The 18,771-nt window shown below is 46.6% G+C and overlaps 1 protein-coding gene across 3 annotated transcripts in view; it reads left to right on the top strand.

Moving 5' to 3' along the window:
• LOC147026445 (protein argonaute-2-like) overlaps positions 1-18,771 on the top strand; it is a 222,418-nt gene that overhangs the window by 109,480 nt on the left and 94,167 nt on the right. Inside the window, exon 1 of one of the 3 annotated variants that reach the window (XM_085881864.1) lies at positions 7,766-9,968. The exons of the other annotated variants lie outside the window; for them this stretch is intronic. Within the exon in view, the coding sequence (XP_085737990.1) occupies positions 9,932-9,968 (37 nt within the window). The 5' untranslated portion in view covers positions 7,766-9,931. Of the gene's footprint in view, positions 1-7,765; positions 9,969-18,771 lie in introns of those variants that run through there. 3 annotated transcript variants of the gene reach the window in all.

The following is an 18,771-nucleotide window of genomic DNA, read 5'->3' on the forward strand; positions in this document are numbered from 1 at the left end:
CAGCAACCGCCGTAACAATACTGCATTATTGAGCCGGACTTTTTTAATCCAGCATTTACACTATGTCGTCCTATTTTACACCAAAAAGCAAGAGAGGACCTCTCAGCTTTTTCAGCAAGGACTGGATTGTCTTCTGTGGATTGTCTTTCTTTGTACTTCTGACCATGGGCTCCAGCTGCGTTTGGAATTTTCTGGCGGCACGTGCTACATTAGTCTTCACGGGCAATCTTGGCTCAAAGCTGGTCGTCCTAGTTATGTTGCGTTTTGCACTTAGCATGTGTATTGTTTTATCTTTGCGGATTAGCATCTGCACTGGCTGTGGTGGCATAGTGGTAGACTGCGGCGCAGTCTTAATTTACATTCCCTCTAATTATGGTGTGGTTTCACGATCCACGCACGCTACTCAGAGTTTAATGTGCATGCGACACACATATCGCGAATTATAATTCCTGCGAAATGGCTTGAAAGTAAAACTCTGACATAATTTCCATGAGTATTATGTAAACTACAGGATTGTGCATTATAATGTTCTGGCATAAGTATGCCCACATCAAACATAAAGGTGTGTGTGTGTGTGTGTGTGTGTGTGTGTGTGTGTGTGTGTGTGTGTGTGTGTGTGTGTGTGTGTGTGTGTGTGTGTGTGTGTGTTTTTGCATGTGTATGTGCGCGCACATCCCCATGCCCTGGTTAAGCGGTGCTTTCTGGACATAATTCCTCACAGGATGACTTTCTCGCTCAACTTTTGGGAGAAATCTACATAAATAAATTTCTGTGGATTGATTATCCCAAGTGGGTTTGGGGTGGCATTCCCTGGCATTATCAAAAAGGTCCAGGTGTAGACTGACTGACACTGCATTTAGCAGTGGGTGTTTCTGTGGCTTTCACAGACTTCAACTAAGCCGGAAGTTTCCATTTAGCTTCTGTATATACTAACAATATACATACTTTGTCTACATACATACCTGAGGGATAAACACACACATCGATGAATCACCCTGCCTGTGAAACCAGGATGACAGTTTATAATTGGGCTGAGATTTGAACTGAGGAAAGACAGCTCTGAGGCAAGTTTGTGCATACCTAGCTATCTTGCCAGCCCACAATAATCACTATCAACAATATTTGAGCCCCTAAGAACCATACCAGGCCATCCCACCTTTTTTGTGAAATTGAATTGTGAACGTCTTCAGGTGCACAAAACTGATACCTTTCAGGGCCAAAATGGGCCAACCCATCACAATATATTATGATAAGGATATAAGCAAAAAAACCTCTCTGGCTCTGTTAATATGCATCTGACTTGCCAGAGCCTGAATGGGCCATCCCACATTTTCCCCATGATTCCATGTGGGACATGTGATTCCTGCTTAAATCATGTATAGATAAAATTCTGCATTACTTCTCGTTATTTATCCTTAGGTATTTTTTTTATTGTCATTAGCTCATTGTGACACAGGAGACTGAGAACTTTGAGTCCCTTTTTCGTAAAAAAAAAACACACTTGGTCTAACCATTTTCCTTTTTTTTCCCTTACACCAGGATGGCCCGGTATGGTTCTTAGGGGCTCATTTAGTCTCCTCCCCCCAAGTTAAGGTCACACACCCACCCACACACACACGGGGGCTTTGCATTGGCAGATGCTGGCGGGCAGCAGGCCATAGCAAGGAACAGATGCAAGAGAGCCAAGGGGCCGAGCGGGCCGGAGAACTCCACAGGGGTGAGCTTGGAACAGTTGTAGCTGAGCTCCAACGGAATCGTCTTTTGCACGTATTGTTCCAGGCAGACGAGTATTTCTTCCATCCCTCCCCCACCTCTTGGACTTTATCGGTTCGTTTAAATGGTGGGGCAGTTTCTCGGCAAAATTGAGCCAGCCAAGCGTCGCCTCCCAACACAGGTGACTGTGCACAATCCAAGCCCACTGTCCTTCCAGCCAGTGAGAAGCCTGCATGCCAAATAGGCTCCGCCCTTCCCCGACTTTGCGGATGTGTGATGGTCATTCTCAGTCCATGTGCCTTTCCATTCTCATGGCTTGCATTTTGACGGGGCCGATTGGCCTCGCCCCCGTGATCGACCTGGTGGTCGATTTTCAGGGGGTCTTTTATCGGCCCCGTAAAATTAAGCTGTGAAAAACAAACAAACAAACAAAAAAAAAAACCCGACGATTGCCTGTATGGCAAAACAAAACACCTTTGTTCAACACCATTGGTCTCCTTTTGGACATGAGAAACGGACAATGACATGGTTGAAGCCATCTCCACAGATGATAAGAATACTGTTGTGTTGGACTTATCTTCAGGTAGCTCAGGGGATGAATGTCTTTCACAATTATCTGATGAGTCTGATGATAGTGAGTTTTGGGGGTTTCTGCCTGAAGATTTACATCAATACTAAACCTACTAAAGTTAATTAGTATTTGGCAGAATGTACTGAACACATGTATCTGTTATGTTATTGGACTGGAGAGAGATACTTGCAGATAAATTAGTTTTGTTGAGACAGAAATGCATCAATAAACTCATTAAATTTGCGACTGTTCAGATTTTTTTTTTTGGTCATTAAGCTTTGCAGCAAATAAAGTTTTAAATTTGTTACGAGAATAAATATTTTGACATTATTACGATGTTACTGGTGGATCCAGGTGTGGACATTCAAGTACAACCTACATGACAAGGTAATGGCAGTGAAAAGTCAAGATTTATCCCCATGTATATGTTGAACACAGTGGGCTAGTCCAGGGGGAGAAATGGGTTGGACTTGTGTACGTAATACTTGAATGGTCCCAGTTCAATGGCATACATGTAATGTATTGTACCGGCACATCATTCATGCAAATTGTCAGAACATTTGTCATTACAGGTAATAATCCACAACAACAAAGACAACTTAGTTCTAATACTTTTTAATGAAAAGGATTGTGGGAAAGTACTGTACTTGAGCAGAGAGTTCTGTTTCTCAGAACTTTGTGTTTGGCCCCAAGAAGGGCCGTTTAAGGTACATTTTGAAATTACATAGTAAGGACGAGGCTCAATTTATTCAGATTCTTTGGCAATTCAGTTTGTACGGACATTGGTCAATTTGGACCACATGTTAAAACAATTTACAAAAACTAATTCACAAGATTTTGAAGCAATTTTTAAATCAGCCCCGTCGGCAAAAATCAGCCCCCTCACCCCACATGACGAGGCCGATTTATCAGCCCGTCCGATTTTGAAAATGCAAGAACTGCATTCTGAGCACATCCTCACTTATCTAGCACTGCCTGTTTCCACAACATGGAGGAACATGAAACACACTTGGTCTAACCATCCACTAATTATGAACATCATTGTCACTCCATCAATGCACCAACAGGCATCTTATCCCTACCCACATGTTCTTAATACAAGCAGGAAAGTCCTATAAACCATGTGAGCACAAACTGCAAGCTGGGATCTACAGGTGCACATGCACTTAATTGTACAATCTCGGTTATTCCTAAAATATAATATAATTTCAAAGGATTGCTGTAAATGATGTTCATTTCAAAACATCCTATATTTAACTTCGTTTAAATTGTAAACCTCAAAACATAGCTCCTTTACCTCAAGTAAGAACATTAACCTGCAAGCAATTGAATGGTTTCCCAACCGCATGGACCATCAGCTGGGCACCATTCTTCCTCGAGGTTTTGACCCTTTCAGCACAGAACTTCTCCAATCAGTGGATCCACATCAGTAGATTACCTCCACCAGTCGATCCACAACCTCAGTTACATCCACACAGCCAGTCAACATCACAATTTAAACTTTACTCGCTTGAGGATTTAATGTATTATCACATAGTTACAACTTCCATCAAACATTGCATTTTATGATGTTGGATTAAATCATACACGTTGTACCTGAATTATGACACATCCACCAACCAGCCCGACTACCCCACTCACCTCTGGATCAAAATGTTATTTATTGTCGATGGCGACACACACACACACACACACACACACACACACACACACACACACACACACACACACACACACACACACACACACACACACACACACACACACACACACACACACACACACACACACACACACACACACACACACCCCCCAACCTTTTATTAGTTGTGGTACCACAAATTTGTGGCCCATTGATGTGCGAATCTTAATCAGCATGTCATTTGCCATGTACACACCATGCCTGTACTTGATGAGTGGCCTAGATTGTACAGAGGCGACTGTATAATTGAAGCGTTTACATTAAACTAATTAAAGCAGTTGTAACGTAGATCTCTGTGTTCAGCATTTTCTTTTGTAAAGTATCCACCACCGCATCTTCTCAAAGGTTGCTCTCTGCTGTCTGGCCCAAATCAACTATTTTCATTTGAACATCAAGCCCTGGCCCCTGGCCCTCTATCTGATTCCCCACGATGGAGCAAAACTATTGGCATTAGCATGGACAAGTTACTTCAACTTAGCCATGTGGACACATTAGAAGGCAATGGGTGGACATACTAAACACTGAACCGAGTTTAGCTTTGGTCTCGAGTGATGTTTCATCCATGATCAATGGACTTCCTCAGCCCTAAAGGAAATGCTTTCGTGGAGTATAACCCTGGGTTATCAAAATGGCAGTTCTGTAACCGTTTCGCTCACCTTGTCCAAGCTGAACTTTCATATAACCCCTCCTTGCCCCTTTATTTAAACCGATTGATGTCGACAATTGTGATGAGTGCACGATCACCCAGACAAGAAGGTTAAATGACCAACCAATATTTCAGCTTTGGGAATACATATCACGATGATACAGATCGTTTTATTTAATGTCTCTGAGTTTGTGTTAAGTCGTCCAGAATAAATTTTCCGGACGTGATGAGACTTTCAAGGCTAATCGCGTCATTCTGTAATTCCCACGAATGGAACATGGTCTGCCATCTGGCAAATTGGGGTGGTTGCGTGCTGTGTCGGTGGCCATTTACGAATTGTTTATGAAGTCGTTGCAACTGTTAAATCTTCATCCTGTTTTCCTAGTTTTGCTGCTCTTCCTCATTTTAATACTCCTTGTTCTTTGCCTCTTTTAGTTCCTGTTCTTCCATCATTTTGGATTTTTTTTTTTAATGCAAACAGTTTTGTTAACAGTTTAAACTTTAATGCAGTCTTTATTGTTAACATCTTGTTTTTAAACAACTTCCCAGCACGTGCTGCCCTGATGTAATGTTTTTGTGTCATGTTCTTGATGTTTGTTGGCAATGAATGCAAAAGTGTTTCATGGACAAATATTAATCCAAATTTTAATGGCTAAGATCCGTCACCAGTTTTATTGCTCTTAATACATGGATCTGAAAAATGGTTCAAACCACTTCACCTTGTATACCAAAACACCAGGAACTCAAATGTAAGACGTATAAGAGTACAACTTCTCTGTTTTCAGCCAACTACTGCATAATATTATGTTGACGAGTCTTCTAAAAAAAACTTGAGATTATGCTCGTTATCGTCATCATCGTCATTCCAGACTCTACAGAGCAATGGTTCTGCCCCACCACTTGAATGCAGGATACTTTACTCCATTGTGCAGGAATTTGGAATTTGTTCAGGGTACATGCAAGAACTCACCTACTCTTCAGGAAAGACAGATCCACCAATGGCGACAGTGCTGGCAAACAGGACCTCTGGCTTAATATCCTTCTGATGGACGACGCACACATTGATGTATAATCCTGTATGTGAAACACCAGAATAACAGTTTATAACTTGCTCGTGATTGAAACCCCGTCTCGAGATCTCAGAGGTGAGTGTGTGTACCTCTGCGATATTATGCTAGCTGAGGAAATGTTTTGGACGCAATATTTAATAAATAAATGTGTGTTTGTCATAGTATTTTGGTGTAAAAATCCATTACACTTTTGATGTATTTATTTGATTCTGATGTATTTGTGAAAACTGTGAGTTGACTGCTTGGATGCAACTGAGGTTGTGGATCGACTGATGTCGGTAATCTGCTGAGGTGATTTGGAGAGGTACTGGGCTGAAAGGATCTAAACTTTGAGGACGAACGGTGCCCAGCTCATCTGTGCGGTCGGGAAATCATTCAATTGCTTTCATGTTAAGTTTCTTACTTTTGGTGAGGGAACTATGTTTTGAGGTTTACAATTTAAATGAAGTTGAATATAATATATTGTGAAATTAACATCATTTATAGCAGTCCAAGACCCCCCTCCCAGCAGTAAAAGAATTCTGCAACATGAGGTAAAGATGATCACTCAGGACAATTAAGCTGTGATTGGCACTGGCATTTCCTTTTAAGGGAATAACTGCATCCAAACCTTGCCATGATAATGCACCACACAACATGACAAAAGCACGAGAATCCTTCACTGTTGGAACCAAGCATTCAGGGCTGCAGAGTTATTTAGGTTGGCGCCACACGTGCACTCGTCTGTTTGTCGAGAACATGGTGAAGGATGATTCATCTGACCATATCACATTTCTCCACTGCTCGGTCGCCCATTGCCTGTGCTCTTTGCACCACTAAACTCGCAAATGTGCATTGCCGGGTATGATGAGCAGTTTGCAGTCTGTGTAGGCCAGGGAATCTATGAAAATATATCGCCAAACCCACCACAAATTGCAATAGAAACCATTCAAGTGTTTTTTCACTCCAAGTATGCTATAGAATGACATACTAAAAGTCACCAAAAATCCAAGTATGTGAACATGTTTATTTTTCAAAATGGCCACCAAAACTGATAATTTTAGAATCAGCCCTATATCAGCAAGTAATAGTGCTAAAAATATATGTGAAAAACTTAGGTACATGCAATTGGACACAATAAACCCATTTCTGGAATTTTTAAGCTTGTCGCAGACTTCACATTCAAAATGGTGCCAAAACTAGCATATTGTTGCGAATTCGCGCCCGCCGGCGTGCGGACGGCAACGTAACTCGGATCGTGGCACGTCGCCCACCGGGTGGACAATTCAGTCATGACCCTCTCGGAACAACACCGGGAGCTAGTCATGGGTGGGCCTTTCGACCTCACCATGATCGTGCCAATTGGCCACCCGCTTAGGATAGGGTTGTTCGCCAAACTCGACCTACCTAAGTACCCACGTGGATGGTAAACCGGGCGATCGTACCTCGCCGCAGGTCGACTCCGGACACAAGCCACTTGGGTGGCCCGTTCCGTACTATCGGGATAACCGAGTGGTGTTATCGTCGACCTTGATGGTTCAGATTATTTACCGGGCGTTTTGCACCCACTACGAACCCTTTACGTGAAGCAGGATGGAGATTCAATTAGAGAAAAGACGAAACGAAACGGGAAAACCGTTCACACAATGCACATTTATTTCCCGGCACACGGAAAGCACGTATATACAGCCATACAGTCAAAATGCACATAAAACAACCAAAACAATAAAAGCAACAACGACGCAGAGTTAATACCGACTACGCGCACACAAGGCAACACTTATACAGTTCTACCTCATAGACGGCGCCAACACACATTTACACAAAAGCAAAAGAAAGAAGCCACCCTCATAGACAAGGAGGCAGACAGGCCCATAGGCCAAATGTGCGCGGGACCTAGAGGAGCGGCCAGGTCCGCGGGACCGGGGGGGGCTACCCGCGTCCTCGTGACGTGTTGGCGGGCGAGCCGCAAATGTGGCCGCGTGGCTGTGCCCCGACTCTGTGCTCCTTGGCGGGTTTCGTTAGCACCACATGTGTGGGGGGGGTGGGAACGGGGCCCTCTTTTGTACTATCTCAGCGCGGCGGAAAGGGAGATTGTTGATGCCCTGGGGGAGGGGAGTAGCTGGCTGGCTTGGGTCTCGCGACGAGACGAGCGATGCCACACCGCAACCTTGTCGCCGACCGCCGTCCTTCTTGCCTCGGACCCGAGCTCCCTTGCCTGTAGTTCCACCGCGCGCACTCGCCTCAACTTCACCAACGCAACGCGTCCCTAACATCCACTTCTCGACGACCCTCTCCAGGCAACCCCAGAACTCAACTCTTCCTGCAACTCTTCTCAGTTCCGCACTCTCCTCACCCGACCGACCCGACTTTGCCACTCTCCTTAATTCGCCTTGCGCTCGCCTTTTTATAGGCGGCAGGAGAAGCGTATATGCAAATTTTCGGATCAGAATGACCTCGGGGGCGGAGCCATGCTCGCCCATTGGTCGGAGGAAACGGGGGCGTGAACCTCCCCTGATCCTAGAATTTGCATATATCGACTTCACACACACGCGCCTGGAGGCGGGGCCAAGCCGCCCCGCGCTCGCTAATTGGACGGAGGAGAAGTGGGCGTGTAGCGTTTTTGATCTGAATTTCCCCTCGGAAAGGCTGCTATTCGCGTTCGCGGCTCGGTGCGCTCGGCACCAAACGCCGAACGGGCCCGAGACAGCCCGACGTTCAGTGTTCACAGGTGGTGCGGGAATGGCCGTAGAAGGAGAGAGGTGAAGGTGGTGGAGGGTTTTCGGTGGTGGTTTGATGGTTATGGTGCCGTTTGGGAATGGCGATGATGTGGGAGCGTAAATGGTGGCGGTGGCGTGGTTGTTGTGTGATGGCAGTTGAGACGTGGTTGGTTCAAAATAAAGATAGAACAGAAAAAAATGGCTAACTCAAAGCGTCGCAGCCCGGATGAATCACATAAAGTACCTCTATACAACGGGTTTGGGCTAACAACACATGTACTTAGAGATATCTCACCTATGGGCCCTTTATGGTGTAATGCGAATTTCCACAGCCGTAACAATATTTAGAAATAGCCAAATATAAGCAATAACTTGGGATTCAAATATAAATAAAACATCTTGAAATTTCCTTGGTTCAGACATTTCGGAAATGAATGAAATTCTAAGATATTTTGGATACATTGTATTATTGTTGTCATAGTGCTAAAGTATTTCTTTCTTTTCATTTTACAGTGTAATTAGCTGATCATGGACAAGTGTGTTTTCTGTGAGGAACTTCAATCCAATGGAGAGCCAACTTCCACATTACGCATCAAAGGATGTGAAGGCATTGCCAAGGCTAATGAGTTGTGGAACAGAAATATTAGTACTGTGCCCGGCCAAGTTGTGCATGTCAAGTGTAGGAAGGACTTCTGTTCCCCACAGTGCATAGTCAGTGACAACAAAACGCGAGGACATGACTCCGCAGCTCCCAGTAGTTCACCATGTTCACGTCGATCCACAAGTATGGCATTCAATTACAAAGAAAACTGCATATTTTGTGGTGTTTGTGATGCAAAAAAAAAAAAACCACAAACCAACATATAAACTTATCTCAGTCAGAACAATGGATTTCCAGAAGACCATATTGCAGGTATGCAAAGAACGCAATAATTTGTGGTCAGACACTTTCGGAGGAAGATTGAATGAGTTCGGTGCAGAAGAAATGATCCCTCCCAAACTGCCTAAGCAGAGCAGACCCTCCGATTCAGTACGAGCAGATGCTTTCATTAAGGTAGTCGAGTATCTGGAGGCCAATGACGATGAACAAACAACTATACAAGATCTAATACATAAAATGGATGAATTTCTGGATGGCACTGACAGTGAATCATATGGATTTACTTATATGAAAGATCAACTTCAAAAAAACTTCGGCGCCAACATAATGATCACCGAGATCAATGGAAAACTAAATGTGGTTACATTCTGCCACAAAGCATCCACTATCCTCCACGAATTCTACAGTCAACCCAAGAAAAGCAACAACACTGCAGAGAAAATGACTCATTGAGACTGCTGCCAAACTGATTAAAAGGGATGTCAAATTAGTGGAAGAGACAAAAGAGTATACCCAGATTCAAGTTCAATGACATCTACTGACGAGGCAATGTCATTCTTACCTGAATCATTGAAACTTCTGCTTCAGAAACTCGCAGTTGGGAAGGATGCCGAAAAGAAAATAGCATCGTTGGGCCAAGCCATTATGCAATGCATTTGACCAAGAGTTCTAATTGCTCCCTTACAGGTAGGTTTTGGCGTGCAAATGCACCACCATTTTGGGTCTAAATTTCTCATCGACTCTCTATGCACACGGAAATGTCAGAAATGGGTTTATTATGTCCAATAACATGTACCTAAGTGTTTCACATATATTTTTAGCACTATTACTTGCTAATATAGGGCTGATTCTAAAATTATCAGTTTTGGCGGCCATTTTGAAAAATAAATATGTTCCCCTACTTGGATTTTCTGTGACTTTTAGTATGTCATTCTATCGTATATTTGGAGTGAAAAAAACACTTGAATGGTTTATATTGCAATTTGTGGTGGGTATATCACTAGATTCTCTGGCCTCATGGACCGTTTTTATGAAACTGGCTGCTCACGCCCCAGGTTGGCATTTACTGCTGATTGATCTGCAGTTGCTCGCCTGCTTTTCCTTGCACTTCAAATTAATGCACAGATAACATGATCCTGGAGTTTGCACGGCCGTCCACTGTTGCCCTTTGTTGATGTCTTTCCCTCGGTTTTTCTAAAAAAAAAATTTTTTATACATACAATGAATGTCAAGGCTCATAGAAGAGCTAACACACAGAACGTAGAACAAGGGGAGCAGGAGATGAGAAGAATGGGAGAGGGAAGCACAAACCATTGAGGAATAGACACATGAGGAGATCTGTGGAAGGGAGCGGGATGTAGCGGGGTACACGGGGTAAACAACATGCACACTACAGGGATTTCAGGAAGGAAAGCATGGAATTTAAAGGAGGTGGGTTCGGGGTGGATTAATGAGGCTAGAAAAAAAAATCATGGTTTTGGATGGGGGGGGGTGGGGACATAAGTGATGGTGGTAAACAGCTGTTTTGAAGACTTGGAGGGAAGAGTGGGATTGAAGAGTGTATTAGAGTTTGTTACAAAGGTAGGAAAAACAGAGGAATGAGGATGAGCAGTGTTGATTTTGGTAGTTCTATCAGAAGGGGTTGCTGGCAGATCTTAAGCACTTTGCGGAAATATGGCTGAGACAGATAGCAGCCAGAACGGGCGGGGGGCGAGGCCGGAAAGGACACGGTAAAAGACAGAAAGACCACCGACCTGCTTGCGGTGAGAGGGTGAGTGACCCAAAGATTCAGCCCCATAGCAGGAGATACCGATGATCCCAAATGCCTTGGTTTCCACAGCCTGAAGCTGAGAAAGGTGAGAGGGGAGAGCAGTTCTCCATCAGGCTTCGGATGAAAGCTTTGTACATGGTCAGGAGCTCGGATTTGCCAAGGAAGGACCTTGCACGACGGAGGATGCCCAATCGGCGACTATCTGTGGGGGCCAGTTTGAGATGTGGCTTTCCCAGGAAAGATCACTGCAGATAGTGAGATGCAAAAGTTAAAATGAAAGCACTTCTTCAAGAGGATTGTTGAGAGACTGTAGTGTTGAGAGACTTCAAGAGGATTCTTTCGGAGAGACATCGTGAGAGTGTAAGATTTGTCACCATTGAAAGGCATCTTCCACGTGTTGGACCAGCTTGTGATTTTATCCAGATCTGCAGAGAGTGAAGAGACTGCTGCTTGCCGATCTGAGGGATGACAGATGGTACGGCAGAGAGTGGAGTTAGCAGCAAAGAGATCGAGGATTTTCCAGAGATTCAGAAAGATCATTGATGAAAATGAGAAATAGCACAGGGCCCAGAACACTGCCTTGGGAACTCCAACCTGGACAGGAAGAGGGGATGAAAGAATTCCATTTAAGGGCCACACGTTGACTGCGACAGGAGAGGAAGTCTGCGAGCCATGAGTGGAGATGGCCTTGGATACCATAGGAAGAGAGCTTGGTGAGCAGGGCAGGGTGCCAGACCATATCGAAAGCACACGATGTATCGAGGGAGAATGCTCTTATTTCATGTCTGGTATTGAGTACCTCTATCCATTGTTGGGAGAGCAGAAACAGCATATCCAGGGTAGAGTGACCTGGTCTGAAACCAAATTAATGATCGGAAGTCAAGCCATTGGAAAAAGAGGAAGCATTTAATGTCTAAAATGATGATGGATTCCATCACCTTGCTGATGATTGGGAGAAGGCTGATTGGTCTGCAGTTGCAGGGATCTGTTTTTGCACCTACCAGAGTAGTAATGTTTGCTGATTTCCAAGCAAATGGCCGATGACATTCAGCAAATGAGAGGGTGACTAGAACAGAGAGAGAGTGAGCAAGAGCAGTGGAGCAGGTTTTTGGGACGCGTGCGCTGATGCCTGGACCGCTTGCAGAATCAGTCGAGGTTTGCAGGCAAGTTCTCCACCTTTTCAGGAGAAAAGGACACAGAGTCCAGAAACAGCTGGGTGCGATTGGGAAAGGTGGGTACAGAAAGCGATGGGTTTGGGACAAGATTTAGTAGCAAACACAGTTTAGGCATTCAGCCTTTTAACCTGCTGTGTCAGCTGAGTGGCCATTTGAGGTAAGGGAGGGGATGGTGGGGGAACATTCACGAGAAACAGACTTAACTCGACGCTACCAGGATATGGAGGAGAGAGACAGGATTGAAAGTTCGGACTTGAGATTTGAAAGATGTTATTTTGTGGCTCTCCTGAGGGTAGACAAGCTTTGTGGAATGAACTAAGATTGTCTTCAGTTGGATTTGCCTTCCATGAGGCAAAGGCAAGTTATTTCAGGACAACTGCCTCGGCACAAGCGTCAGTGTACCATGGACGGGAGGAAGGGTAGGACAACTGAAGACGAGATGGGATAAATTTGCATGAGGGAGAGTTCCTTGCTGGCATTACCTTAGACTCCATTGCTTGTGAAACATCAGCAAGTTCAGCTGTCTTTGTCACTGAAGCTCCTGCCAAATGTGACCCAACAATCACTCCTCTTTCAAAGTCACAGGGGTCTCCTATTGCAGCCATGCCAGCCATAATTATAGGCAACCAGGCCTGTGCAGCATTTTTATACATGACCCTCAGCATGTTGGGACATTATTTGCTTCATCTGTGAACCCAGATTCAAAATATTAAATCATTCTGCCTGCCAGACCATGTGACCAATCAGATTGAAATTTATAACATATATTCCTCATGATGACGCGATCATAACTGTGACTTTTCACGTCGATTGATGAAGCGGTTCAAGTACAACATGGTTACTAGACCATGTGACATTCATTATTCGTGAACACCCTGGTAAGCCAAAGGTTTGGGGAACATGTGGGTGAAGCATCCCCTCCATGTGCCAAGCCATTCTGGAGAAGATGATTTTTAAAGGTTTTCGGGTAAATCCAATATAACTGCCAAACCATCTGACCTATGATGTCATCGGTGGATAACTTTTTGTTCCTCACTGATAGGCAATCATACTTGTAAAGTTTCCCCTCGATCTGTTCAGCCGTTTCGGAGAAGATTGTTTTTGCAGGTTTTTATGTTAGAATTTTTTTTGCTGCCCAACCATGTGACTGATGATGTCATCAATTCCCCCTCCCCTCTTCAATTTAGCCCAATATAACCCTCAATTTTTCATACTAATCAGATGAAGCGTTCCACGTATGCAATTATGTTCTAACGAAGCCACCTATGACATCATCCAAAAAAAAAAAATCACACTTTCCTATGGGGAATACAGTACTTCACATTTACGATTTTCAGATTTTTCCATTTCAAAGTTTTTTCATAGAAAAGTTTCAGTTTTTTTCCATGGAGTGGTTTTGGAGATAGAGGTCCAATTTTTTTTTCCTTTTTTCCAACATGGCTGCCACGCTACATGACCGATGATATAATTATGAAAACATTCTACATGAATCGTTGCACTTGTGGTGAAAATTTTGTGTTAATCGGATAAGCGGTTGCAGAGAATACAGAAACAAACAGTATATACAGTGGCCTGCAAAAGTATTCACCTCCCTCCAAAGTTTTCACATTTTAATGCCACCTGAGCTTATTTCATGATGCTTTCAAATCAAACGACTCCAAAGTGATAAAACTAAAAAATGCAGATAAAGTGTGACGATGTTCGATTAACAGAGAAAAAACAGACAGTTCTCAGTTGTATAAGTATTCAAAGCCTTTGCCGAATGAACCAAAATCACTTCAGGGGCAAATTATTTGTTTGAAAGGTTACAAAATCAGTGTAATGTGTTTCACCTGTATGTAATCCTTGGTTTAACTTTAAAATTAAGCTTCTCCTTTATCTATGGAGTTTTAAGTGAAACTTGGTCAACAAACGAGACAAACATGAAGACCAAGGAGCTTTCCAAAGAAGTCATGGTGGTGGAGAAGCACTGTTCAGGAGAGGGTTTTAGAAGATTTCAAAATCACTCATTATCCCTTTGAGTACGATGAAATCCATCATTAAAAACTAGATGTATCATCCCACCCAGACTCGACCCAGATCAGGTCGCTCATTCAAACTCAGCACCCAGACAAGCAGGAAACTGGTTCCAGATGTCACTGTAAATCCAACAATGACTTAGAAAGATGAGCAAGGCTCTATGTCTGAGATGGGGGTCAGTGCTCATCAATTAAAAATATCCGGTTCCCTTCACAAAGTTACCCTCGATGGACATGTTTCAAGAAAGAAACCATTCCTGAAAAAGACGCATCTAAACGCTCATATGGAGTTTGTGGAAAGGCATCTTAGTGATACTGCAGGCATGTGGAGAAATCTTTTGTGGTCAGACGAGACAAAAATTGAACTTTTTGGTTTAAACTCAAAGCGTTACTTCTGGTGAAGCCTAACACTGCACATCACCCAGTCAACACCATCCCTACTGTCAAGCATGGTGGTGGCAGTATCATGTTATAAGGCTGCTTTTCATCAGCAGGGACTGGCAAGCTTGTCGAGATAGAAGGGACAATGGACGGTGCAACGTACAGGAGAATCCTTGATGAAAACCTGCTTGAGTCTGTGCTGTATCACGTGATTGGGTTTTCGTATATCATGCCTCGCCCGCTAGGGGTGGCAGGAATGTACTTCCGGACACGCAATAAAGCGGAGTTGATGCTGGCACTCTTGCTTCTCGTGTTCCACTGCACATCGTACACTCTAATTGGCTGACGAGGATGATTGAAAACGGACACGTGCCCGTTTTCGTCGGAGACGACTTCGAATTGTTTTCGGAGCAATTGGGATGCTATTTTCACGCGAATGATGTGGTCGATGAGAGCAAACAGAAGTCGATCTTGCTCGCTTCGCTTTCGGCGGAGCATTATCGACTACTGAGTGATTTGGTGGCGCCGGACAAGCCCCGTGATGACGGGCTGTCGTTTCGGGACATTGTGGAGAAGATGAAAGCATACATGGCGCCGGAGAAGTCATGACAACTCGCTCGATACCAGTTCGATCGCCTCTCGAAAGGGGCAGAGGAACGCGTCGCTGATTTCGTGGCGTGGATTAAGCATTCTTCCGTGGCCTGCAAGTTCACTGCGGGGGAGCGGCCAGCGCGGCTCAGAGATCGTTTTATCGTTGGTTTACAAGATGTGAAGATGGTTTCGGCGGTTCTACGGCTGAAGGGTGAAGCCATTACATTCGACTCGGCGGTCAGCACGGCTACAGCGGTCGAGCAGACTCGCAGGGATGTTCGAGCCATCACCGGCCACGCGGGGTTGCGAGCACCCCGGGACACACGCACGACCTTCGGTGCGGGTCGGACGTCACCGCGCGGCCGCACGTGCAGCGAGGTGACCCCGCGGACGTGTTTGGGATGCGGAGGTCGACACCTGCGCCGTGCGTGCCCGTATAAAGGCACCGTGTGTTTGAATTGTCACAAGGTGGGTCATCTGAAGCGTGTGTGCCGTGGGGCGCCGGCCACCATTTGGGTCATGGACGGCGATTTGCGAGGCGACCCGGGGCGGAACCGGCGGCCGTTGATGGGCCTGTTTTCAATTGGCCCGGCGGCGGCGCGCCCGATGACGCTGGAAGTCGAAGTGAACAAAACGCCGATCATGTTCCAGGTCGATACGGGAGCAGCTGTGTCGATCATCGGCGAACAGACTGCGCGTAGACTCATCGGCCTGAAGCTCATCAGGTCCAACCTCACGCTGTTCACGTACACCCGCGAGAAGATAACGCCAGTCGGGATGGCAGACGTGTCTGTGTGGTACCAAGGCCAGGTCGCCATGCTTCGGGTGTACGTCGTGCGGGGGAGGGGACCGTCTCTCCTCGGCCGAGATTGGCTGGCCCGCATCAGGCTAGACTGGGCCGCAGTTTACCTTGTGCAACCCGTGCCGAGCCGGTGGGAGGATCAGTTGGAGAAGATTCTTCAAAGACATCAAGGTTTGTTTTGCGATGACCTTGGGAAACTCAAGGGCATGGAGGCAAAACTCTTCCTGAAGGAGGGGGTGGTTCCTCGTCTTTGTAAACCACGTCCAGTGCCGTGTGCCCTGCGGGACAAGGTCAAGGGTGAACTGGATAGGCTGGAGGCCTGTGGAGTGATCGAACGGGTGTCGTACTCAGATTGGGCCACCCCGGTTGTCACGGTGCTGAAACGGAATGGAGTCGTCTGATTGTGCGGGGACTTCAAATCCACCGTTAACCCGGGGCTCAGCGTGGAGCAATATCCACTGCCGTCAATTGATGAAATATCTGCGCGATTGGCGGGGAGTCAATACTTCACGAAGCTAGACCTGCGTGATGCATATTTTCACCTGCCGATGGATCCCGGGAGTAGCGAGCTTTTGACAATCAACACGTGTCAAGGACTCTATCAATATACCCGACTCTGTTTTGGGATTGCTTCGGCCCCAGCCTTGTGGCAGAAAGCCATGGATCAGGTTTGCATTGGCCTGCCCGCTCAGACCTACCTGGACGATGTGCTCATTGCGGGGAAAACGGCGGACAAGCACCTTGCGAACATTGCCCAAGTGCTGACAAAGCTAGAAGCGTGCGGCCTGCGCTTGAACAGGGACAAGTGCGCGTTCTTCAAGCAGCGCTTGGAATACCTCGGGCACATCATCACGCCGGAAGGGCTGTTAAAAGGTCCTCGGAAGGTGGAAGCGATTCAACACATGTCACCGCCTCGCGACAAGATGCAGCTGCGCTCGTTCATTGGTATGGCCCAGTATTACCAAAGGTTCGTGCGAGGGCTCAGCTCACAACTTGCGCCGTTAACACGGTTGCTCAGGAAGGACGAGCGCTGGGTTTGGGGGCCTGCACACCAGGCGTCGTTCGACCGAGTCAAGCGGCTGCTCACAGAGGATACGGTCCTCGTGCACTACGAGCCTGCGCGTCCGCTCCTATTGGCATGCGACAGCTCTGCATATGGCATCGGGGCAGTGCTCTCCCACAGGATGGACGATGGTTCCGAGCGGCCTGTTTGTTTTGCATCCCGGACCCTGTCCGCAGCAGAGCGGGGATATGCCCAGATCGAGCGCGAGGCTCTCAGCCTCGTCTGGGGTGTGCGGAGGTTTCATCAATACCTGCTGGGGCGGCATTTCACTTTTCAGACGGATCACAAACCGCTTCAATTCATCCTGAGACCCGAACGCGGGGTGCCGGTGGTAGCGGCCGCGCGAATACAGCGGTGGTGTCTGTTTCTTGGTGCTTACGATTATGATATTCAGTTCCGAACCACAAGAAGCATGCTAACTGCGACGGGCTCTCACACTTGCCGTGTGCGGAGGGTCCAGCTGCGTCTGAGTTTGCCGACCGGGTTGATGTGTTCGCGCTGGGCCAGGTCCAAAGCGGGCCGGTCACGGCCAGACAGGTCACGGTGGAATCGGCTCGTGATCCGGTGCTCGCCCGTGTCGTCCAGGCGATTTCTACGGGGAATTGGAGCGATCTGCCTTCGACACCGGCATTTCAACCTTTCACGTCACGCGCATCGGAGCTGTCGTTGGTCCAACGGTGCGTTATGTGGGGAATGAGGACGGTGATTCCACCGAAGTTCAGGCAGCGGTGTTTGGAAGAACTGCATGTCAGTCACCTTAGCGTCGTGAAGACCAAGAGTCTTGCTCGTAGCCTGTTGTGGTGGCCGGGGTTGGACAAAGACATTGAGCAGTTGGTTAAGCGTTGTGCCACGTGCCAAACAGATGCTGATAACCCGTGTCGAGCTTCGGGAATATGGCCTACCCCAGGAAGAGCCTGGCAGAGGGTCCATGTAGATTTTGCAGGGCCGGTTAATGGAAAAATGTTTTTGATTGTGATCGATGCATTCTCTAAGTGGCTGGAGGTTGTAGTAATGCAGCATACATCAGCAAACATTACAGAAGAGAAACTGCGGACGATCTTTGCTAATAAAGGGTTACCGGAGATCCTGGTCTCTGATAACGGTCTGCAGTTCATCGCGGGTGTATTTGATGAGTTTATGCGCCAAAATGGTATTCGACATCTAAGGTCCGCACCGTATCATCCTGAGACGAATGGGCAAGCTGAGTCGTTTGTTAAGATGTTGAAACGGGCTTTGCGCAGGGGGGGGGGGGTGTTGCACCTGTGCAGACGGTGGTCGATGTCTTTTTGCTCCATTACAGGAACGCAATTCATCCTGTCACGGGTGATTCGCCTGCCATTCGTCTCTATGGACGGGCATTGCGGTCCAGACTGGATTTGCTGCGACTTGGAGGGTCGGGGAGTGGGACGGTGTCGCGTCCGACGCGGCTGCGCGACTTCGATGTGGGGCAGCGGGTAATGGTGCGCGATTATTTCCACACTTCCAAATGGGTGCCGGCTGTGGTCTCTGTGGTACTGGGGCCGGCGAATTGCATGGTGCGGACTGATGGTGGGGAAGTGTGGAAACGGCACGTGGACCAAATGCATGATCGCTGTCCAGCGTCACCCTCCCCCATACCCCCCCCCCCCAGGCCGAACGATGTGGGAACCCCACCTGTAATGTCGCCGGCGCCAGACGTTGTATCGCCAG

This window comes from Eptatretus burgeri, chromosome 5 (genome assembly GCF_056783735.1).
Source record: "Eptatretus burgeri isolate ZD-2024b chromosome 5, Ebu_testis_v1, whole genome shotgun sequence".
NCBI classification, from domain to species: domain Eukaryota; kingdom Metazoa; phylum Chordata; class Myxini; order Myxiniformes; family Myxinidae; genus Eptatretus; species Eptatretus burgeri.